This window comes from Colossoma macropomum, unplaced genomic scaffold (assembly GCF_904425465.1).
Source record: "Colossoma macropomum unplaced genomic scaffold, Colossoma_macropomum, whole genome shotgun sequence".
Lineage (NCBI taxonomy): Eukaryota > Metazoa > Chordata > Actinopteri > Characiformes > Serrasalmidae > Colossoma > Colossoma macropomum.
The window spans coordinates 692,967-718,732 of NW_023494787.1; the positions used below are offsets into that span (position 1 = coordinate 692,967).

The 25,766-nt window shown below is 39.4% G+C and overlaps 2 protein-coding genes across 2 annotated transcripts in view; one reads left to right on the plus strand and one right to left on the minus strand.

Annotated features, from left to right (window-relative positions):
• Positions 1-25,766, plus strand: part of LOC118805159 — a 1,027,118-nt gene that overhangs the window by 673,291 nt on the left and 328,061 nt on the right. The window lies entirely within an intron of this gene.
• Positions 19,820-20,758, minus strand: LOC118806231 (olfactory receptor 10J4-like). Its single transcript, XM_036567704.1, has one exon. It carries the CDS (start codon positions 20,756-20,758, stop codon positions 19,820-19,822), a length of 939 nt encoding a protein of 312 aa, XP_036423597.1.

The window sequence follows — 25,766 nt, forward strand, 5'->3', positions numbered from 1 at the left end:
CTAAGCAACGACTTTGGCAGCTGTCGGAGATGCTCAAGACATTTGAACGTTTTTACTTCTTACTTTGCCACAAACAGAAAATGGACACTTTTAAGATCACATTTGACCGACAGCCGATTTGGTCAGACCCTGAAGATGAGACGACACTAAATTCCCAAACTGTCACCACTGAGCAGCTTTTCAGTCGGCAGCTGAGACAGAAGAACAGCTGAACAACCTGGAATCAGCCAGAAATGAACCCAATACCATTCGCCAAATGTGTAGTCTGATCTTCAGAGTCTGACCAAATCAGACTGAGCCATAAAACTGCCGCAATATCAAGTTCAGCTCAGTTTTGTCAGTTTTTGCCAGATCAGTATTAATGTTGTTTTGTTCCAGCCAGTCTGTAAAGCATCTTACAGCCCATTTAGTTTGGCGAATGGTGTTGGGTTCATTTCTGGCTGATTCCAGGTTGTTCAGCTGTTCTTCTGTCTCAGCTGCCGACTGAAAAGCTGCTCAGTGGTGATGACAGTTTGGGAGTTTAGTGTAAGGAGCTGGAGAACAAACTGCGGGCTGAGCAGCGAGTGGGCGGAGCTCGTTACTCTGATGTAGCAACGAGCTGCTCGTTAAGGAACTATAATTTGGTGAAGGAACTGCGAACATTAAAACATATTAAACGCCGCGTTCACGGCCCAGTTTATTAATTTATTTATTTAACTGTTGTATTAAAGCAGTAGAACACTCGAGGAGTGTGTTATCACCAATAACATCACGGCTGTGATGATCTACGGCGACCAAATCACAGCCGTGATGTTATTTCGCAACACTCCCTCTGTGTCCTACTGCTTAGATATTACATACTTCCTTTTACTGCTGGAAAAGACTTCTGAAAAAAAAAAATGCTGTTCCAGCCTGATTACAAATGTGATTACATTCATGTTATTACTCTCATGTTAGTACATGTGAGAGACTGTTACAACTATTAAGACACTCTTGTGTAATTATGAGGCCAAACTGAAGTTGATGCGCTGTACTACTGTAATCCATCTGTAACAGTGACATCATTAGTAGTTACATTGTTGTTGCATGTTCTCATGTAACTACACAGTTATTAGAGACACTTAATATAAAGTGGGACCACATTTTCCTCAACAATGTATTAACTGTTAAATAAACCATTGACACAACTAAATCTTGCAGAAGACACAGAGTAAAAGGGGAAAAATGAATAAACCAAGCGTAAAACACAAATACTCAAGAAAAACAAGTCATTGAAAAGAAGTTGAAAGTACAGGTGAAATGTGCCAAAGTGTCAAAGCACTAAATGACAGAGTGTAAAGAAAAGGTCACTTTCATTTTGGCTGATGAGGCGTTTCACTGAGAATAATACAGATTTATAAAACAAAATTGAGGACTTTTATTCTGAAAAAGGTCAGTAAAATGACAAAGTAGTCTGCATTAATATCATATAAAACGTATACTTTATGAATGTTGAGTTAAACAGTCATGGACATGTTGTGAAGTGTTTATGTAAGGCATTATGAATGTGTTACGTAGATGCCCTCAGAGTGAAGTGTTACCTAATGTATTAAATATGATGTTTTTATTATGAATGGACAGTTATTAAAATGTCCTGTACACACAGCTCTGTTACGACCCCCAGTCATAATGGCCTTTCTGTGAGTCTGTCTGCGGCCATTTTCCCTCTGTTGCTGTATTATGTGCAGATCCGTGATTTACCACACAGGGGCGCCCTCTTCTAAGTAAGAGCTCACCGAGCCACAGGAGAGACACTCAGGGCTCGCTCCCCTCTGACGTGACCTGGAGGTGCACCTGTCCAGGGACTCTTCACCTGCCCTGCTGTTAAATTAGATTACATGTGGGAGAAGTTTTGGACGAGCGCTGTTTGTACTGCTGACCCTTTTCTCCTGTTTTTAATCTGGGAGTTAAAGTGGCCTTTTGTTTTTTTGTTTCAGGTTAGTTCTGTTATGATTATTATGGTATATACTCTTCCCTGAAGCATGTATAAGCATATACTAACACTGAATACAGGTTATTATAGCTGATTGATATGTAATATGTTTTATTATATGTTCGGTTTTGCTCCTCAGGCTGTGAACACTGCCCTCCTTTGTGAGGTCACAGAGGATCACAGCTCACAGCTCACTCCGCAAACAGGGGAATAAAAGGATAAACTGGACTAATGACCCTATTATTCACCTCTCAGCTTAATTAGCCCCCTGTGGGTTTGTAAGGACACAATAACAAAATAAAAGTCCCTTAACACCTGATGTGATGAAAGTGGCTTTGGTCAGCAATAATATGAATTAATACAATTCCAAACATTTTAGAGGATCGTTTTCAGAAACTTTAATTAATTAAATGCATTTCAGAGCTGACGGAACTCATGGCTTATAAAATACTAAAACTTATATAAAAGTGTTTACTGACTGTGTGAAGCAGCATTTTGTATTTGGATTTCTCCAAGACAAAAAAACACAGAAAAAAAAAAAAGCAAAAACACCCATTTAAAGTCCAATAGATTCTAATTAAAATGTAAATGAAATCATTTACATGCTTTGTTCTGTTTGCCATGCAATGCATAGATTTCCTCTTTTATTTCTGTATGTTTCTCTTTCATTCCAGCAAGTAGAAGGCATGACTTTCTTGATGTACACTAGTCATTTTTAGATATGATCCAGCTCCCACTATTAACTTACCAAATCTATTATAAATTAAATACCAAAATGTAAATGACAGAAATAATTTAATAACATATTTATGTATCTTTTCTAGTGAAATCACAGCCATATCTACGGCTCATTAAAACTGTTTGTCTTGTATGTATATTTTTGCACTAATCCTCAGAGTAACTACTCACCTTCTTGTTTTGTTATTTGACCAAATTTTGTAACACTCTGTGCTGCTGTTTTGTCTTTAGACTGTCCCTGATGTTGTGGTTTATTAAAAGAATATTTCACTATTTTTCTCTAAGAAAATCACAAAATAAAAGCAGACTGAGCAGTAATTTATGGCAATTTCTATCAATGTGGAAAACTCATAATCATATATTATGTAAACAGCCACATGCAAATGTTTGGGTGCAAAAAGTAAAAATGCAGGTTTTGTTGATTTACGTGAAATTGATTTAACAATTTGAAAGCATAACATTTGGTCTTGTACAAATATATTGCACTTTGTTTTACAACATTTTTGACTTAAAAAACAAAAACAAAACATTGCAATAGTGTATTAAAATTAGCAGAAAAATTCCAAATTTCATTATGATGCCTGTAGAGCAAGTGTAAAATTATCTCTACTTATAAAAATCAGTAAAAATGCGTATTTTGACCGAGGGGGTCCAAACTTGTCTATATTCCTACATGCATCACATTAGCCTTGTGTATTATTATAAAATTTGTTTCCAAGGTAACTGAAACAGAGAGGCATCAAAGCAGGTGTAAGTATGGAGTTATTTTATTTGTAGTATCTCTTCAAACCTCAAATGTCGTTTGCAGCCAACAAACATACATCACTGATTTCAAACATATATTGTGTACATACCAATAGAACACGAAACCATGGAAACCTTTAACCATAAAGGAAACGTAAGAGCTAAAGTAACACCTCAAACTCTAAACTCGCCAGAGAGTTAAAACATCTCTAACTAAACACTCCCTACATATTGTAAATGAACAAAAGAACTAAACAGGAACTCAGCTGGAACAAGATCAGACAGATAAATACTAGCACAATTATAGAGACAGGAGCAGGAAGATCAGTGACAAAAGCTAAGGGCAGAAACTGGGAAAGAAACAGACTCAGTTACAGATAAGGGGCTGAAACAATAACAGTAATCAAAGCAGAGATAGAGATTAAATGGAACCCTGGATCAGTTTTGAGCTCAATTCCATCAAAAACAGAGAACCACACTGCCAAAAATGGTGGAGTAAATGTTTTAAAAACAAAACAGCTGGCTGAGTGACAAAAGGCAATTAGTGTTAGCTATTTAGGCAGTGGCCTTACTTTTAATGTCAAGCTATTAAGATGACACTATGAACAGTGACATTGTTTGTTTTGACCCTGCCCTTTACTGAGTTCAGCCTCAGACAGCAAACTTTGCTAGTAAACATCTCTGAAGAACATCAGGCTGTTTTCATTACATTCTCATTTATTTAAAATCCACACTAGAGTTTGTGATTGTGGTATTTATCTTTTTAATTTGGCTTGATTAGTTTTATACTGCAATGGTTTAAGTGGACTTACACATGTTGGTGTTTCTTTATTAGACATAAATGTTGCAAACATACAAACATAAAAAATAACTAATGTTGACCACTTTGAACATAAAAATAGAGGCATTTAATGTTGATTCACAAACAAAGTAAAAACAATAATAATTCTTGTTTAACATATGCTACTCTATAAACTGACAATCAGATTACATGACTAAAAATGCTCCAGGATCCATGTCCCAACATCAAAATATTTTTTTCATTATTATTTCATTGCTTTGCAATTATTATTAGCAGGTTCTGTAAAGAAGAAACCAAGGAGATTATTCAGACAGTACAGCACTAATGTGCACTAAGAAAAGCCTGCTCTGGTGTTAAAATTTACAATTTAATAGATCATTGTAAAAATTATGGTCCCACCAGCAGCACAGTTACTTAGTTGTGGACTTAGACCAGTGATTTATTGCTGGACATACTGAATGTAAGTGAAGTGTTCACACTTCAAAACAGACCAAATTAAAGAAAAAGATTGACAGCCTCACAACAAACAAGGCAGGTGAGGTGTCAAAGAGACAAGAAATATTCATACTGATATTTGGAACATTCATAGTGTAGGAGCATAAACTGTGTCCAAGTTAGTTTGGGTATGAAAGTAAAAGGTTTATTACTGGATTAGTGAGCTGCAGCATAATTTAGATTTAGTGTAGATTTTTTTGTTTAAAAGCATCCTGAGCTCAACCAAAAACTGGAGAGTTTTATTTTAGTACTTTAGAAAGTGATGGGTCAAATGAACGCTTGCCCCCATGGTCCTGGTGGCCCCAGCTGGGACAAAGACTGAAACTGGGCCTGAGACAGAGACAAATACTGAAACTAGGCCTGAGACAAAGACTGGAACTAGGCCCAAGACAGAAACTGAAATTGGGCCTGAGATTGGATCTGGGCCTGGAACAGAGAATAAAATTGTATTTGGGACAGAGACTGAAACTGTGCATGGGAGAGAGACAAAAAGCGTCTGGAGAAAAGAAAATGAAACTAAGGCCAGGACAGAGACTGAAATAGTTTAAGGACAAAGACTGACCTGAGTCTGGGAAAAACATGGAAAATTTACCTGAGACAGAGGCTTAAACTGGGCCTCAGGCAGAGACTGAAACTGTGCTTGGGACAGAGATTGAAACTGAGCATAGAAGAAAGACAAACCAAGATATGGCATGTCGGAACACAAGATCGTTCCTCAGGCCTCTAGCCCTCCCAGTCTGCCAGGTACTGGACGCTACCCCGCACACAGCGGGAGTCCAGGAGGCAATGGACCATGTATGACAGGGAGCCAGCAACGAGACGAGGTGCTGGGGGTCGAGTCCCACAAACAAACGGCCTGAGGCGTGACACGTGAAGTGTGGGGTGGACGTACATGGAGGACTGAAGGCGTAGCCGGTAGGCGACCGGGTTGATACGCTGGTCGACCTTAAAGGGCCCCACATATCTAGGTGCCAGCTTCTTAGACTCCAACTCTGCTAGGTCCATGGGGGTCACACCTTTCCGTTACGGGACGGCAGGCAGGCGGACCCAAGTGCAGAGGGGAAAACCTGTGATAAAGTGTCTTAAATGAATTTATTGAGGCAATGGAGTGTGAATTAGGTGATTGTGCATGGTGGAATTTAGGTGACCCCTAAATTGTATGTATTTATTTGTATTTCTCGCTCAAGCCTTTTTTTTTTTTGGTTTTTAAGTAGCTTTAGGGCAATTTCTCTCTTTTGCTTTTTCCAGCCGTCTTTTCTTTTCTTTCCTTTTCTTTTCTTTTCTTTTCCCACCCGGGCTAAGTACCGTACCGGTCACCCCTCTACAAAGGTGTGACAAAGGGCTGCTGTTTGCCACAGCCTTAAGTAGTGGAGTCCACAGGTGTGCCAGGTTGGGCCTAATCAGCCAGAGGGCTTCTGGGAAGTGGAGTTCCCTGAAGTTATGGCACCTCACTGCCATCGCCCTCTGCTGGCGGCCGGCGGCACAGGCTGGGCCCTTACAGAGACTGAAACTGAGAGAATGACTGAAATTGTTCATGAGACAGAGACTAAAGGCTAGATCTGGGACAGAGGCTGAACTGTGGCTGTGACAAAGACTGAAACTGGGCCTGGGACAGAGACTAAAACTGGGTCAGATCTTGAAACTGGGCATGGAAGGAATATTAAAACAGGGACTGGAATAGAGACTGAAACTGTGTCTTGGACAATAGCCAAAGACAGGGATTTATACTGGGCTTTGAAAAGAGACTGAAATGCATGTGGGACAGACACTGAAATGTGGTCTCAGAATAAAGGCTGAAACTAGTCACTGGAACTGAGCCTGGTACAGATTGAAACTGGAGTTTGTACAGAGACCAGAACTGAACCACGAAGAAAGACTTAAAATGAAATAGAGATTGAAAATGGGCCCTGAACAGGGCCTGAAACTGGGTCTGGGACAGAGACTGAAACAGAGACTGACACTGGGTCTGGGACAGAGACAGAAATGGGTCTGGGACAGAAACTGAAACTGGGCCTGTGAGAAAGACTGAAATGGGTCTGATACAGAGACTGAAACAGAGAATAAAAGCTGGGCCTTGGATAGAGACTGAAACTGGTTGAAACACAAATTGGTGCACAGGTGCTGGATTTCCTCCTTTGTTGGGGGCGGGGTTGCGCCAATAGGTGGTTGTAGGCGCAGCTTGGAAGAAGCTAAAATAAAAGAGTACAGTACAGTGAAAGTGAAACAATACAGGTACAATCATGTAGATTCACAAATGGAGATTAGTGGAAATGGAGTAAGTGAAAGTCTAATTTATTTTGTGCATAGGTTTCTGCATTTAGCTATAAACAAAAGCTAGTAATCACCATTAGCAAATAATCTTCACAAATGCTTTAAACTTAACTAAGCTCTGCTAAAATTGCTAAAGTTTGAATGACACTGGATCTAATGTTCTCTCCAATAGATTAACTTCCATATAATGACAAGAAACTCAGCCGCCCTTTCATAGGACCTTTTCAGTGGGGTGAGTGGACGGTGTTTCAGTGGCATAATTGCAAGCGTGAAGCTAATGGGTCCAGGATGTCAGTGGCCTGCGCCCAGTATCGCTTCTTGGTGCCATACCCTTCCCAGTCCACTAGATATTGGATGTGCCCCCCAGTCTGTGGAGAGTCTAGAATGGTATTTACTCTGTAAGCCAGAACTCCATCAATGTCTAGTTGAGGGAGTAGAGACGCTTGTGGGGAGGCATCATCCAATGGACCAGGGATCACCAGCCTGAGGAGAGAGACATGAAAGTTGGGTGAGATTCTGGAATGAAGGGATAACTGTAACTGATATGTCACCTGATTAATCCATTGTGCCACCTTAAAGGATCCAATATACCAAGGTTTCCTGCATTGGAGTTTGAGATTAATATCTCTGGCCATTCTCTGTGGTTCCCATCCTGAAGAAGCCCATGCTTGACAGCTCTGATGTCAACAGCTACAGAACACAGTATCACTCATGTCTTTCCTTTCAAAAATTCTCGAACATAAAGTCCATAATCAACTGTCTCTCTTTCTCACACAGAACCAGCTCCAGGACCCCAACCAGTCTGGCTTCAAACCGGCGCACTCAACAGAAACTGCCCTTATAGCAGTGACTGAGAAGCTCCAGGCAGCTAGATCAGCCAAACTGTCATCTGTCCTGATTCTTCTTGACATCTCAGCAGCTTTAGACACGGTCAACCATACAATCCTTCTGGATGTCCTCACCTATTTTAGAATCACTGGCTCTGCATGGAAGTGGTTCAAGTCATATCTGGAGGGTCGCTCTTATCAGGTAACATGGAGAGGGTCCACATCCTCTCCATGCACGCTCTCCACTGACGTCCCACAAGGCTCAGTGCTGGGTCCTCTTTTCACTTTACACTCATTCTTTTGGTGATATAATATCATCTCATGGCTTCTCTTACCACTGCTATGCTGATGACACTCAACTAATGCTTTCCTTCCCACCCTCTGATACCCAGGTTTCCAGTCACATCTTGGCATGTCTGACTGACCATCCTTCAAGACGCATGAAGACAAGCATCAAGACTTTTCTCTGTCCTGGCACCAAGGTGGTGGAACAAACTCCCACTGGCTGTCTGAACAGCAAACTGTCTTGTGGTCTTCAAACGCAGACTGAAGACACATCTCTTCATACAGCACTTAAATGAGCACTGATTTAAGTATTTATTGTAATGTATTGTTCTGCACTTACTGAAATGTACTGCACTGCTCTGTGTTTAACTCTGTTCCTTTTTCTCTCAGTATCAACATGGGCTTTTGTTTCCAGCAGTATCTGAGCTGGACTGGCTTTCTCTCTAACCTATTTGTAACTAGCAAAGATTCTTTCTCTAGACAGACAAAGCACTTTTTGTAAGTCGCTCTAGATAAGAGCGTCTGCTAAATGCTGTAAATGTAATTGTCCATCCCCTGGATTATAAATATGGGTTCCACTCCCATGTGACCACTCCCCTTGCTGCTCATGACAGTAGTGACATAGAAGTCAACCTCTCTCTTGGTTAAGGTGTTCAATATAATGGCCAGCAACTCACAATTGCCCATGTCATAGTGGCGCTCTGTGGGAGACAATTTTCGTGAAAAAACAAAGCACATGGAGGTAATTTGGCTGGTTTACCCTGGTGTTGGGAAAGGACAGCTCCTGCTCCTACTTCCGAGGCATCCTCTTCTAACACAAAAGGCAATGCAAGGTGTGACTGTTTTAGCTTGGGGGCTGAGGTGAATTTTATTTTTAGTGCAGGACAGGCATTTTCTGCTTCCGAGGTCCAGGTCAGTACCCCTGTAGTGAGAGGTTCAGCAACAAAGCTGAAGCCACAAATGAACCTCCAATAAAAGTTTGCAATACTTAGGAAGTGTTGTAGTTTCTTATGACTGGCTGTTTTTTTTCATCCTCTAACAGGACCCACCTACTGCTTATCTACAAACAGACCCTCCTGACTAACCTAGGAAGGAAATCTGAGTCTGGTGACATTGGCATTTCCCAGCCTTGATATGTAGCTGATTTTCCAGCAGCTTTTTCAACAGCTCTCTCTTACTTGTTGGATGTGTTTAGGTAAGGAAGTACAATACATCATGATGTCATCAACATATGCAATAACAAACCTTCTCAAACTGTCCTTTAGAACCTCATTAATAAATGACCTGAAAACTGACAAAGCATAAGTAATAACCAAATATTTATTATATTGTAGTGGTCATGGAAAACACCGTCTTACTTTCATCTCCTTCTCTTAACCAAATGAGATTGTGCGCATTTCTTAGGCCTACTTTGGTGAGTAGCACACCCCACAGAGCTGTTTGAGTGCAGACGGCACTAAAGTTTATTTGTGTATGTTTAATCTCAGCATTACTGAACTCTGCTAAAGCCTGAGTAGACTGATAAATCAATGTGATCGGTTATTAATCTCAGTGTTACTGAGCTCTGCTAAAGCCTGAGTAGACTGATCAATCAATGTGATCAGTTATTAATCTCAGTGTTACTGAGCTCTGCTAAAGCCTGAGTAGACTGATAAATCAATGTGATCAGTTATGAATCTCAGTGTTACTGAGCTCTGCTAAAGCCTGAGTAGACTGATCAATCAATGTGATCAGTTATTAATCTCAGCGTTACTGAGCTCTGCTAAAGCCTGAGTAGACTGATAAATCAATGTGATCAGTTATTAATCTCAGCGTTACTGAGCTCTGCTAAAGCCTGAGTAGACTGATAAATCAATGTGATCGGTTATTAATCTCAGTGTTACTGAGCTGTTTTGAGGAATGATCAAATTAATAATTAATAAGTTTGTAAGTGAAAAGTTTAAGCTTCAGTGTTGTACCGTACTGCTCAGGGGATTGTGGGAGCAGCAGACTAAAGCATGACTGCTGTGTGACTGTGTGTTGATGTCATTGCGGGGTGAGAGTACGCTTGTCCCCATGTCTTTGTGTTGCTTTGTGTGTCTCTTGTGTTCACTGACTGAGCTCTAATCCTGCTGTGCCTGGCTGCTTATACTGTCTTCACCTTCTTGCCATGGCTGCAGTGCCTGCTAGCATTGCAGCTATTCAGTTCCAGCTCAGATGACTCCAGCTGCAGTGCCTACTAGCACCGTGGCTATCACATGGCCATGCCCCTCCAACTCGGCTGTCCCGGACTGCCTCACCTGCCAACCTCATTGCAAAGCCTGACTGTTAGCACTGAGCCTGGCCGTTAGCACTGCGGCAATCCTGCTCCACTTCCCCAGAGCCTGACTGTTAGCCCCACGGCTATCCTGCTCCACTACCCCAAAGCCCAAAGACTGTTAGCACTGCGGTAGTGCTAAAATTCCTTTGGGATCAATAAAGTATTTATCTATCTATCTATCTATCTATCTATCTATCTATCGGTCTGTCCTACTCCACTTCCCCGGAGCCTGACTGTTAGACCCGTGCTATCCTGCTCCACTACCCCTGCGCCTGTCTGTTAGCTCTGCGGCTATCCTGCTCCTACCCTGCTGAACCTGACTGTTAGCACTGTGTATATTCTGCTCTAATCCTGCTGAGCCTGGCTGTCAGCATCCCGGCTATCCTGCTCCAACTCTGATATGCCTGGACACTAGTCCTGACTGAACTGGCTACCCAAATCTGGCCTTCATTGTGTTCTGTTGCAGAGTAACTCGGTATAATAATGCTACCTCTCTCTTGCCTCTGTGTATCGTCCTCTGGTCTGTCAATGCATCTACTAAACGCTCTGATATTATTGCTAGCTACTCTAGTTTTCCCTGGTTTAGTTTGTCCCTACCCATCTCTGGAACCCCTGTTTTGGTCACACCATCTGTCTTACACTGCTGCTGAACTGCACAATCACTCCTATCACTCCTAATCACTCCTATCATCTCCCCAAAATTAGTGCAATAGTAGCCAGCAGAGCTGGTTTACTCTGTCAAATTAAAAAAGGAACATTATTAATTTTCAGTTTTTAATTTTTCCTTTAACTGTTAAAATGAAAAGCGATCAAAACAGTAACTTCCTCTGTAATGCAAAAAATGATTATATGCACTTCAACTGTTTATATGATGTTCTCTTAAATGATGTAAACTCCATATCTGTTATTTTTAAATCTTAAAATAAAATGAAAGAACAACAAAAAAAACTGAAAAAATAACTTCTCATTTACACAATGTTTCCCTAACCACTTCAGTAAATACTTCTACTTCACATTTCTACTACAATTGCAAATATTAAATCTCAGTGATCATAAAGATTTATGAGTTGATCAATAACCAAAGTTAAATTTGAATAAAAAAATGAATATTAAACAAAACTTCAAATGGAATGAAAAAATAAATAAACCTGGTCTCCTGTGTCTGATCAGGACTGTCTGGGGATTTCTGCACACTGATTGAAAGTGATGCAGCTATGGCAATGCAAACAACCCCATCACAGCAGTTTTTTTATTATTATTTTTGTTGATCCTTTTACTATCTGGCTGTAACAAAGATGAGTCACCACAAGTGGGACTCACGTGGCAGCTGATCTTTATTGAAGAGCCCAGGGTGACAGTTCCAGAAAACATTCCAGAGCCAGCTGACAGAAATCATGAGAAAATCAAACCACAAATAAAATACAAATTTAGAAAACAACAAGCCAGAGCCGAATGATGTAGAAACACATGCTCACAATTCACAGGAAAAACCTTGCCGAGACTTTGGAGCACAAAACAACACATACAACTATATAATTATAGAGTAATTGCTAACAGCTGAGAGAAGACCAGTTAGTCATTAGATGTTCGTGACCTCTCTCTCCCCGCCAAGGTAATGGACAGAGTGATTGGACATATTGCTAACATTTTACTTCCAAGAATGAACACATTATTTGCCATGAGCTGAAATATGAAGTCCAGTATTTGTTCATATGCAGGATTAACTCATGTAGGACAGAGGTGTGGCTGTGTGTTGGCTACAGGATAGAGATGCAGACTCAGTAAACCAGTGAGTACTTGGTAACGGTCCGTACCTGAACATGTTAAATGACAGCCTACCTATGTGTGTTTTTCCCTCAGTTAGTCTACCAGAGAACAGAAGGACTGAAAAGAAAGGCTAAAAAGCACACAAAGAGAGTTTATGAGTTTACCTATAGCATGGTTCCTCCACACAACCAAGGGTTCTGCATTTGTGCCCAGGATAAGAATAAGTGATTATGCCCCTCATCAGCAACAGACCCAACATCAGGCCCTTCTCAACCTGCAGTAGCAACAACTGCTGTGACTGAACAGAGCATAGCTTTACCTGGTCATTTCTGCTGAAATAGACAATATATCTACAGCACCATTGACTACTCACGTAGCTAGCACATGAATACTTTTATTTTTAGTTGACAAATTGCTCTATAAAATGGCAACATTTTCGACAAACATGCTCTAACATCAAACATAAAGCTGGACTGAGCAAATGAACAAATGTAAACCAACTTTTAAGCAGCATTTCTACCGAAAAAGGAAGATATGTGTGCAGAAGATTCACCAACACAAGCTTTCTTCGCAACATGCATTTGCTGAATGAAGAGGAAGAGAGTTGATTCCTCCCCTTGCTGCTCCCTACTGGCAATTTCAGGTACTGCAGCCCAGGAAATACTGGTATTGATTTAGAACAGATTCACTGAATTAAACAGCTTTAAATTCTCATTCATTTTGAACTCACAGTAGTTCAGTATGTTTTCCTGCTCTTCCTCTAGAGCTGTGGAAGTCATTGCTGCTTTCTTACAGGCCTCTGGTGATAAAACAGGCTCTCATGCACATCCTGAAGGCCTTCTGAGCCCATGAGAAACATTTCATATGAGGGTTTAAATGTATGTCATGGAAGCTCCATGGATTTTACTTGTTTGCATGTAAATTAGAATTAAAATATGATTGAACCTTAAACTGGGTTTCCACAGTGCCACTTTTGTCAATTATCTAGATTCCCAATCTACAATCTCAAAGAGAAAAATACCAAAATGTCACTGGGTATGTTTTCAGTTCCTTTGGTTAAGGAACATAACTGTATCATAATTCACTGCAACTATATATTTCCTGTGAGTCTCATTGTTATGAAAAGGTACAACGGGAAAAACGTCGATTCTAACCTAAACTAAATGACAAATGTTATTTAAAAAGTGAATCTAAAAATGTGAATCAATAGAAAATAATAGAAATAGAAAACAAATAGAAAAAGTAAAAAAAAAAAGATACTATTATACTGCTTCCTTCCTTACAGTTCAATTTCAGATCAGAATTCAATTTCAAATGGTGTGATACAGAATAAAAATAATATTTAAGTTCAGATGTTTGTTTTTAAATTTGAGTTCTGATTGATGAAGAGTTAATCACGTTTCAGACTGAACAGACATCAGAGCTGCTTTACAGAAGTGTATTGGATGACTGTTGACAGCTGATTGATGGAGCAGCTTACAGAGTTACATCTTTATTTCTAGCACTTTAATGTGTTTTTCTCAAAACTGTAAAACACTTTAAAATATCAAATGATCTGTCTGATAATATGTTTTCTACCTGTGTGCGAAGGTAACTGAGTGTATTGTTAGATTATTTAATAGACATTAAAAATGACTTCATCAAAACAGATTTAGGTCTGAAGGGACGTCATTACGAGTGTCCATAACAAACTGCAGAGATAATAGAGATAATAGCAGCTCCTCCAGGACCCCTGACTCTCCTGAGGGGTGAGTGGTCTGAGTGCGTGTTGTGGACACTCTGTAACAAACATGTTTATGATGGTGTTATTGAGTCCTGAGGGAGACTGAGAGTCTCTGAGGGAGGAAATCTGACTGAAACTCTGCGGCCTCGTTTATTCAGGTCATTAATTTTGACCTGTTGTTTATTTTCTGGACCTATTAATTATTTCTGTCTGATTAAAGTCATTTTTCTAAGACCTAAAAAACTATAAACAAATTTACTGTACAGATTTCATCCGTTATAATTTAATAATGTGCGCTACACGCGCTACATATGAAAAGTACAAATATTGAACATAAGAGTCACAATCAGGGCTTCAACTACTAATCAACAATTAGGGCAGCTGTGATTCCCAAATCCAGTCTCAGGCATGTTTGACCAACGGCCTTAATAAACAGCTGATGAGTTTGATCAAGTCTGTAAAATAACACAAACACATAGAAAAACACCCAGAAGTCCACCCAGTATTTGTGCTGGAGCTGCATTAACATTGAAAGAGGAGATAGTGGACAGTACTCTGAAATAAGTTACTAGCTAAAAAATAATTAAATAAAAAAAGTAAGCAAGTAAATTATTTTGTACACTTTCTTCAGGATAATGTGAGCTTTCAGCACAGAGAAACAGAGAGAGGGGATATTTATTTCACAAATAATAATAATAATAATAATAATAAGAAGAAGAAGAAGAAGAAGAATTTTATTTATATAGCACTTTTCATATCGGTAGCAGCTTAAAGAGCTTTACAGACAGGTGATAACGCTTAACAGTAACAGAAGAAACTCTGAGTATTAATTTAAAATCATATAAGTCAATAATACAGATCAGATTAAAGAGATGAAGACTGAAGCTCTGAGTTAAAGAGCTGCGTTTTCAGATGTTTATGAAAAGTGAGCTCTGAGCTCGACTGTCTAATAAAAGCTGAACTGAGCTCCACAGTTTAGAAGCAGAATAACTGAAAGAGTCTCTCCACGTTTTCTGTGTTTTACTGAAGGAGTTCAGAAGGTCAGAATCTGCAGATCTGAGATCATAAACAGACATTCAGGAGCTTTAAGGTCATTTAGAGCTTTAAAAACCAGCAGCAGAGCTTTAAACTCTCTCTAAGAGATCCAGGCGGTCAGTGCAGTGTGTAACGGGGGGATATGAGCTCTCTGTGTTGGGGCTGTGAGGATCCGAGCTGCTGCGTTCTGTACGGGTTCTAGAGGATGGACTGTTTTCTCCAGTAAGAAGATCATTACAGTGATCAACTCTGCTGAACAAACGCAGCTACGAGTTTCTCTGCGTCACTCTGAGAGAGAAAAGACTGGACTTAAAAGCTGCTTTAGTGACTGTTTACATGCAGATTAAACAGAGCTCAGAGTCTAAGATCACACCCAGGCTTCTACTGTATTTTTGGTTTATGAAGATAAAGTGCCAAGATTCTCTTAAAGCAGCATTCTCTGAGTTTCAGTACCAACAATCAGTATTTCAGAATTTTCATGATTTAATTGTACAGCTCCTACAACACAGCACATCTGGTATCACTGTTTATTAACTGATTTCAAAACTATGAAATCTATTAAACTATTTTTTACAGGTTTTTTTATTTTTTATGGTTCATTTTTTACAATGTTTCTTATTTAATTTAACTCCTTAAACTCCCAGGCTTATAACATACTAAGGCTTATTATCCAGTAACTACAGGGACTTTAGTGCAAACTGGCTGAGCTATTCTGAGGTTATAGAAGGGTGTAATAAACACTGGGCCTGCTGTTGAGCCCAAAGGGGTTAATTTAAATGTCATTTTTATAATCAAGCTCAGAATTTGGCATAATGGTATGAGTCCATTTTCCTGGCACACATCAGGGCCAACCGATACCCACTGAAGAACATCTGAACGTTGCTGCATCCCTTTATGGCTGCAGTTTATCCACAGTCAGATAAACACATCCAGCCTGACAGTATTCCATGTCACAAGGCACTCCTCATCAAGTGTGATTCCAGGTTCATCATAGTGAATTTTCAGATTCACTGGCTGGCACAGTCCCTGGATCTCAACCCTATCCGTCTTTTAGATGATGAGGTTGGAAAGGCTGGTGTTTTCTAACACACTAATCAAGCAGCTGATTAGGAAATCATTTAATGGAGAATATTGAATAAAATGTGCATTTTTATTTGACTTCTTTTGGTTAACCAAATAAATTAAATCAAAGAATAATCAAGTAAGCAAATAAAAAGGGTATGCTAACGAGCTACAGAATTGAAATGAAGTGATCTGTATCAGCCTGATAGGGGTGCAAATAGATTTTGCTGTGAAATCACTTAACATTCACTTCAAAGGTGAAGAAAACCTATATTTAACGTGTTAAGCCAGATATACACTGTGATTTTAGCCTGTTTAGCCCAATTTGGTCAAAGCTGACTGAATTTCATGATTAGGCCAAATTTCAGCTTCATTGCCATGCAGTGTGAGAGGGGCAGCGATGCCCAGACTGAGTAGTCGGATAATCATCTTGATTTCTGACGTCAGAAATTTTGGTTGCTTGTCTCACAGTTTGAGCAGATCTCATAAACTGATTTCTCAAAGTCGCACTAAAACCAATCACACCCACCTACACGGAGGAAAAACAGTCGACATTTGTGACACCAACGTCAGTATATGCCGACTTTGCTGTGTTTGACTCAGTTGAACTGCGAGGCATAAATAAATAAATATAGTGATATGATAAAATCTGATGGTGCAGAAAGTACATGTTTCAGTCTCCTGAGGCAGGTGCACTGGGAGATTTAGGCCCAGTCCCGTTTCTTATTTTTTCCCCTACACCTTGTTTTTGAGTGTCTCCTTGTTCCTTGGAACTGAGTTACAGGGTAGTGGTTGAAATGAGACCCTCAAATAAAAAGAGCATCACTTCATTAACAGCTACCAGCGCTGCTCTGTAGGCGACCCTGCCAGTCTGCAGTGACAGCAGAGGAGGGTAAAGTTCAGCTCCTCACTGCTGGGCTTTAGTTACATTTAGGGCATCATATGATCTTCAAAGGGGGGGGCAATTATTTATTATCACCCACCTCTAATTCTTCAGTGAAATGAAGCTGAAGTCAGATATTCACCAGCTTCTTGTTTGAATTTCTGCCAGAGGTACCAGGAAATTTAGCTAGCTACTAAGACATCAGCACTAATATTGATGTTTTTATGGATATTATGAAGAAAAGGACCATAATACACTGAAAAAACATTAAACTAAGATAAAATTGTAATTGATAACAGAGAACAGTCTCACATTTATTTACATTATCATCTTGCTGATTTTTCTTTTTTCTCACAACACTCTCTCAACAAGAATGAAGACACCCTACCCCTAGACGTGAATGCACAAAATGGAGGGGTAGATACCAGGTGGCCCCACCATGCTGAGCTCCTTGACAGAGGAGTGTAACATGGCTGCCCTTTTAGTTAACACCTGCTGTGACTGCCATCTCATGGAACGGGTCCCTACTAGTATCCTCACCAATGATACTTGGTGGTCTGGCTGCTTTACCAAGGACATCTCTCTAGCTGTGGAAAGGAGGGGTGGATCTAGGTCAGTTTTAGGGTCTCACTGATCAGTGGGGTCAGACCACCGGGGTCAAAGCACTCAAAGTGGGCAGAGCACAAGGCTTTCAGAGGTAAAGAGCAGCTTTAGGATTTCACATAATTCTCATATGGACCCTCTAGTAAGGGTCACCATGGGTTCACCACCTCCACTGAACAGCGGTCTCATTCACCAGCACCTCCACTCACATCACTGCAATCAGATTTTAAGTGTTTATATTTATTTAACTTTTTTGTACCAGTGCATATTTAAATATTTGCCTTGCAGTCAGATCTTTCCCACTACATGACAAAACGGATAAAGGAGGAAGGTTAGCATGTGCTTTCTGCATTTATTACCCATTTCTTGTTTTTGTACTTGTTTTTTTTCTCTTTTGTCCCCACCTTCAACCTGTTTGTGCTCGTGTTCAAAGCTTCGAGGAGTGTATAAGAACAAATGACACAGATGCATCAAAATTCAGAGACACACTGAGCTTAATATGAACCAGAACAGCACTTTCATACTTACGTGATTACAATGGGTATATATGACTAACCAGGGAAATGTGCTTTGAATCATACATACAGATTAAGGAAGCTGCAGCTAAAAGGTCACACACATCAGGAAAGTAGATTATAACAAGGAGTTTCCTAAAAAGGAGAATTTATTTTTTGTAGACGAAGCTGTTCTGCAAAGCACATCAGACTTACAATCATAACCACCTGTGTTTGAAACTTCCCTTAATTTCCCTCATCACAGCATGTTCTCAAAATATGTTTGTACTTACTGTGTATATGTATTGTCTGTTATCTCATCAGTACCTGTGCACTGTCTCAATGGTTACGCATCAGAAAAGCAGCCCGAATGTGCTGTTATTTTGTGCCCACTCAGACCTGCGGCCTATCTGGATTCAAGTGCCATAAAATCTGAAGAACTAGTCCTAATTATATTTTTATTTTTTTATTTGATTTTTAATTATCCTAATTTAAATTTTGTTATTTTTTTCCTTTTTCAAATATATTGTTTTAATCTTTTTTATTTCTATGCTCCTTTACTTTATAAATGACTCATTTATTTTTTCATTTGCACTTTGAATGAGAGCAGTGTATGAAATATGCTATATAAATAAATTTGCCTTGCCCCTTTGTGGATATAATGACAATAAAGTTGAACAGAACTCAAGAGGAGACACTTGTGAGATGATTTGCTCTTCATCTTGGCAGTTAGTCAGAGTACCTGGTTGCAGGTGAAAGAGGCAGTAAGTTTGCATTTACATGGTTCTCAGCTGACCTCCTAGCCAGCAAGGATTAGACTCGTCCCTCCGCTCAGCTGGGTGGTGAGCGACTGCAGTGCCTGGCTCTGAAAACTGCAGCCGAGAGTCCATAATGGCAAATGTCAATTGGATGTTGGTGGTGCAGCATCACACGAAGTCAACATTTCATTGTTGTCTAGGATGAGCTACAGAGATGTTTCTACAGAGATCTCTTACTTGGTTTTGTGCTTTCCTTCATCTAACACGTCTGATTCGATTCATTAACTCAGAGAAAAATGTTCAGAGCGTAGGATCATCAGGACTGAGCCACTGAACTAGACCAGCCTTCCCACCTAAATAACGCAAGACCACAGATGGCTGTAGGTGTTTTCCTTAATAAAGAAACCTATAAATACACAAATAACACCACAGAAACAACAAACACACCACAGAAACAATTGAAAAAGATATGTTTTCTTGTCTTTTCAAGAGATCTTTGGCAAATGGCAAGTGAAAACCTCACTAATCAAGTCAAAATATAATCATTTATGACTAGGATACTGTTGTAAAATTAGAAGATTGTTACACAATTTCCTGGTGTTTTTATATGTTGTATTTCACTCTCAGATCATTTTTCATGTTTCAAGAAGTTTGAAGAAAGTTGTGAAGAAAGCTCAGGAAACAAAATGACCTGCCAATGAAATTTTCACAAAATAAAATGATTTAAATTAAGTAAAGAAAACATACAGAAGTGGGTTGAACAATCTTATTTTCTTATAGTTAGAAATATGGAGTAGATTTAAGATTGTTAAATTAGCAAGATATCACGTTTTGCAGTGCAAGTAAAATAGAAGCTTACTATCCATAAAAGCATAAATTCAATGAGTTGTAAAATATATTTTGATTCAAACACAGACAAATTAATATCAACATTTTCAAAACAACATATTAAAAGAAATTAAAATACATTTTTTGAAATACAACCAGCGCAACACATTCCATTCTATTTGAATACACTGATAATATTTACTACAGTCAAATGATTTAAAAACTACATGTGATGAATAAAGGCAGGTTCCTGTTTATCCACCATGAGTCATGGGACTAAAATGATGCATCTTCCTTTTCCAAATCAGTTTCTTAATGCTATTCCAAATTTCCTGCAGTTTCAGTCCATATATAATTGGATTAATTAGAGGAGGGATGACAAAATTTTCAACTGACATTATCATGGTGACAATATGAGGCATTTTTCCTTCTAATCTGTTATTGATCACTTCAAAACATGAAGTGACAGTAAAACTGGTGAAAATGAAGAGGTGCGGGAAGCAGGTCTGTAGAGCTTTTCTTCTACAATCTTTTGAACTCCTTAAACAGACTTCAAGTATTCCAACATATGACAAAATGACAAAGATCACTGGTGGAAATACAGCAACGCAAAAAATAACCATCCCATAAAACGTCTTCACAGATGTGTCTCCACAGCTCAATTTAACAATCGCACCAGTATTACAGTAAATTCTATTTATCTTAAAGTCGCACAGCTTCAGTTGATATTTTAGTATCATCCCAACACCAGTTTCACAGGAAGGCACAAACCAGCAGCAAAATAAGAGCTTTTTAACGGTGGACATTTTTACAAGAGCTGCATATTGTAATGGTTTACATATGGACACATATCTGTCATAGGCCATAGCTGATAACAGTGCGAACTCTGCTGCAGCATATATGTGAATAAAAAATGACTGAAACAGACAGTCTTCATAAGAGGCACCTTGTCTTTCAGACAGTAAATCACTCAGCAGTTTAGGGTAAAGAGCAGTCGTCCCAAAGAGAGAATTGCAAAGTAAAGCAGCAATGAAAATGTACATCGGCTCATGGAGACACTTGTTTTTGCATATGATAAAAATAACAACAGAATTAAAACAAATAGTCAGCAGGTAGACTATAAGACATGCAATAAAGTAAACATATCTGTATTTCTCCAGCTCCACATGTCCTTCCAGAGTTAAGTAAGTCATATTAGTAAAATAATCCATGATTTTCTTTAAAGTAATCAGTGAAGACTTGGTGAGCTGAATCTGAGAGTGAGCACACCAGCTGTTTTGTGGTGGTCAGTCAGACACCATCAAAAAGAATCATAGGAGTGAAGATGTGGCTGTGAAGTCCATCTGTGGTGCACAAAGCAGCATTGAGTCTGTTTATATTCTGGTTCTGTGTGCCTCAGTGTATTACAGACAGACTGACAGACCAACAAGCCCAGCCCTCCTTCACTCAGCAAAGTTACTAAGTAGTGCTGGAACCACACAGACCATCAACAAAACAACAAACGCTGGGAGATTAAAACATCACGACTACAGTTCTTAAAACACAGCGCACTTATTACCAACTCATACTGTCAACTTATTCGCTGCCCTCGCCGAGAAAACAGGCTCTATGATACAATGAGAGGAAACACATGTTCAGACATGTCTGTTTTAGACATTTGATCATTTGTTTGTTTGTTCTTTCTATTTAAGAATGTACCAAACAGTTTACTGGGCACACCTAAGGTTTTTGTTGGGCTTTGTATGAGAAGCTCCACCCCCTGATGTAGCTTTTTTAATTCTAGGTAATAATAGTGTTGTAGTAGTCGCGATGGTTCATAGTATGAGAGAAGTTCACTCAGATACTGAGTCCGTTCAGAGCTTTAGGTGCTGGACAGATGAAGTCTTCCTAGGACGACCACTGGCATGACCCCTACTGCTCTCACCTGGAAGGCTCCTGCAACATCCTCTAGAGTGAGGGGCTGGCTTATCAAGATGCAGAAGGTGGACCTCCACCACCAGATCAGCATCCAGGCAGGCATCTTGGGCAGCTACCCAGCTACCTTTCTCAGGGCCATTTCCCTCCTAGTCCACCAGATACTATAGACAACTTCCTCATTGCCTGGAGTCCAGCAACCTATGACTGCAGCTTCAATGACCACTGTTGGCGGCAGCTGCTCATTGGACATGGCTTTGTCCAGCACACCTGGAACAACAGGCTTAAGCAGGGAGACATGAAACGAGTGTTAATACTGTCTGGGGAAATCAAGGTTATACGTAACTTCATAAACTGTTTCCACAACCTTGAATGGACCAATATATTTTGGCAATAGTTTCCTACAGCCCTTCTCAAACCTGATATCCAAAGTCGACAGCCACTCCTCAGAACCCGTTCAATGTGTTGATGCATTGAAGCCCAGAATTTTTCGCTTCTCTTCATCCAGTCACCCACAGCTGGAACACTGGTGTTAACAGCAACTCAGGGCACTAGTTGGGGTTGATACCCTAGCATGGACCGAAAAGAAAGTTCTGAGCCATCTTGGCCCAAGATAAGAATTGAGCCCAGTCAGACTGGTTGTCATGGCAGTATATTCTGAGAAACATGCCTAATTCTTGATTTACCCTTTCACATTGTCTATTAGACGGGGAAGGATATCCAGAAGTTAGACTTACATTAACACCAAGATGTTCAAAGAAGGCAGACCATACAGAGGAAGTAAACTGAAGAACTTGGTTAAACAATGCTTCTGCAGTTTTTAAAAACCTGAGGGTAATTTAGTAAACAGGATGAATCTTACAGTATCAACTATTGTCATGATAGGGAAGTAGATCAGTTACAAAATCAATGGTTATATGAGACAAGGACAAACATCAACAGGCAGCGGAACCAATTTCCAAGCGAGCAAAGCCTTTGGAGTCTTACATTCAGAAGAGCTAATGCAGGATAACACAAAATGGTGAACATCGGCTAACATACTTTCCCGCCAATATTGAGTGTTCAGTAGCTGTTGGGTATGTCTTTCCGTAGGGTGATAATGGCAATAATGTTCTTAGGTATATCAAGGTTTTCTATGTTGCTTCCAAAATTGCGTGACAAGAGATCCATTTTAGTGTCGCAGGAAGGTCTATAAGTAATGGTAAACTGAAAAAGGGAGAAGAACAAAGACCAACGAGCTTGGCGAGGGTTGATCCGTTTTGTGTTTCATAAATATTTAAGATTCTTGTGGTCAGTTAGAATGAAGAAAGGGTGTTTAGCCCCCTCAAGCCAGTGTCGCCATTCCTCTAAAGGTAATTTTATTGCTAGAAGCTCCCTCTTTCCAATACTATAATTGCTTTCTGCATATGTTAGTACATGGGGGAAAAAAATGCAACCATATGAAGCTGACCAGTATTACCAGAGGCTTGGGAATGAACAGCTCCCTCTCCTTATTTAAGTCCGAAGCTTAAATAAATGTTTGTTTATTTTAAATGTTTATTTATTTTATATGTTTATTTTTATTATATTATAAATGGTGTTTCTAGATCAGGGTGAACCAGAATAGGTGCAGAACTGTACGCCTTTTTCACTTTTTGGAAAGCTATCTCAGCTTGTAGATTCCACACTAGAGATTTAGGCGCAGCCTTTAGAATTGAAGTCAGAGGGGCAGTTAAAGTACTATAGTTTCTGATAAAAAATGATGGTAGAAAGTGTAAATTCATAGAAATTGCTTAAGCTCTTTAATGGTGATGGGAACAGGCCAGTTATTAACAGCACCAACCTTGGGATCATCCATAATCACACCTTCTGGGCTGATAATGTGACCAAAAAATGAAATTCTTTGAACATTAAATTCATATTTCTCCCCTTTGATGTACAACTAATTCTCCAAACGTCTCTGGATTACCTGGCAAACGTGCTGAATGTTGGTCTCGAAATTGGAGGAATAAATTAGAATGTCATCTAAATAGGCGACTGCAAATTTTCCAAGCATGTCTCTGAGTACATCCTTCCATGTACACAGATGGAATGGAATAACAATGAAAGCCTCTTGACTAATGAAAGACTGAAAGACAGAGGGTTTGTGGAGAAAGTCTTCCACTCATCACCCTCCTTTATGCAGATAAGCTCATATGCACTACCAAAATCAAGTTCAGTGAATATCTTAGCTCACCTGAGTTGTTCTGGAGCTGCTGGTCCCACAGGACATATCAAGGTCCCTGTCTAAAGTTACCACCCACCACAGAGCTGGAAACAGCTTTGATGTCATCTTTTCAAGGACCTATACTACATCCTGTCTCAGTCACACCATCTCATTTATGTGTAATTACTCTAATTGGCCTGATGGTGGCTTGATAGAACAACATTGTATGTTTTGACACATATCTTCTGAACCATGAAGCCTACAGTCAATATTCTTGTTTTGACATATTCTCTGGTTTATTCCACATAAATGCCTCCACCTCCTGACATTTTTAAATGATTGGAACATTTTTATAATAGTCTGAAGTTTCTCAAGGTATCGGCACAAAATTAGTCCCAAAATGTACACAGAAGTCTGGAGGTCAAGTATTATTTAAAAAATGTGGATACTTCTTGACTCTGTCTCAAGGTCTCATCTCTAAATTGTCCAAGTTTGCATGTCTGACCGAAAATAAATATGTGACACTAGTAGGAGTTTCCATGCAGAAATCTAAAATGCACTGGAGCTACTTTGTGGAGCACACCACGCTAAAAAGGAAAAGGGTGGAAGACTCCTGCCTGCTCTGTAACCTCTAGGAGTATGATATCATGCCTTATTGTCAGCGTAATGGTCTGTCTCTGTTCCAGTCCTTTGTCAATTAGGTCATCTGTAACGTTTAACAAACTTGTAGTTGTCTACATTGACAATACCCTGATCTATTCCACCTGCCTTGAGGAGCCCCTACATCACATAAGGAATGTGTTGTGAAAGCTCCTGGAATATAGGTTTTATGTGAAGCAAAGTGTCAGATTCATATAACAACTTTGTCTTTGTTTTTTTCTAGGCTGTCATGCCCTTGGAGAGTTATTCTTAGAGGCACACAAGGAGGCCCAAGAGTCTGAACCAAGAAATTGATGGGTACCTCTGTACTTATTGTGGGGACCAGCAGGGGGACTAGTTTGGCTCAGCTGGATTAGGCCCTCCTGGTCACCGACACACCACTGCTGTGCTGCAGGCTTGTCAATAGTGGTGGGTCAGAGTGTAGGTGATATAGACTGACTAACACATCTAAAAACACACATAAGTGATCAGCTTCTGATACAGGGTCAAATATCTGATATCATATGCAATCAGTTGCTGGTACAATGTAATTGCATATACATGTCACATCTCCCTCTGAAGTATCTGAGAAATCATACAGATCAGATAAATATTATATATCAATGTTGCAATGCCAGTTTCTAGCCTGTTTCAAATTCCTCCACAGCACTTCAATGGGACTTAGTTCTGGGCTTTGACTAGGCCATCTTGCACCCCTCCATTTCACCCTTTGGTGATACCATACACTTCAATAACAAATAGCTAACTAGATGTCTGAGGTTTATGTATTTGACAGGTTCCTCCAAGTAATTTTCTTAGTACCTGATTGGGTGTATCTAACATCAATTTCAACATTTTAGTAGTGATATATGTAAGGCTCTGCTTAGTTTTCCCACATAGGAAAAATGCATTCTGTTTATTTCCGTTAAAACAATTTGAAGTGTCACTTTTTAAATAATATTATCTCCATAAAAATTGATATCTGTATGTGCAAATGTGTTGAAAAAGTTTAAACTTTTAATGGAGCATACATATTTCTTCACATGACTGTATACTTGTACATTTTGAATTTGGAAGTCTAAGGGCTTATAACTGATTTGTTTCATCAAACTGACAATAAAAGGCCACTGATGTGTGAAGGATATTCCTATCCAGTGTATTCTATATTTATTTACTTAAAAATGCAGTTTGAGACAAAACAAAACACAGAATTTTCTGTTTCATAAAATAATTGTGTCAACAGCACTGAGACATCATGTTGTTAGAGGAGAGGATTAAATGCCAGAAATAGACAATATTAGCCTCGTAACTAAAGGTTTAACATGTGCCAATATTGTAGTGTTAAGCATTCATTAAATTATTAATTTGTTAACCACAACTGCTTTAAGTGTTAAATTATTTAGCCTAATATTTGATATTTTACATAGCTCTAAAAATGATTACAGAGCTATGAATGTAGCAAG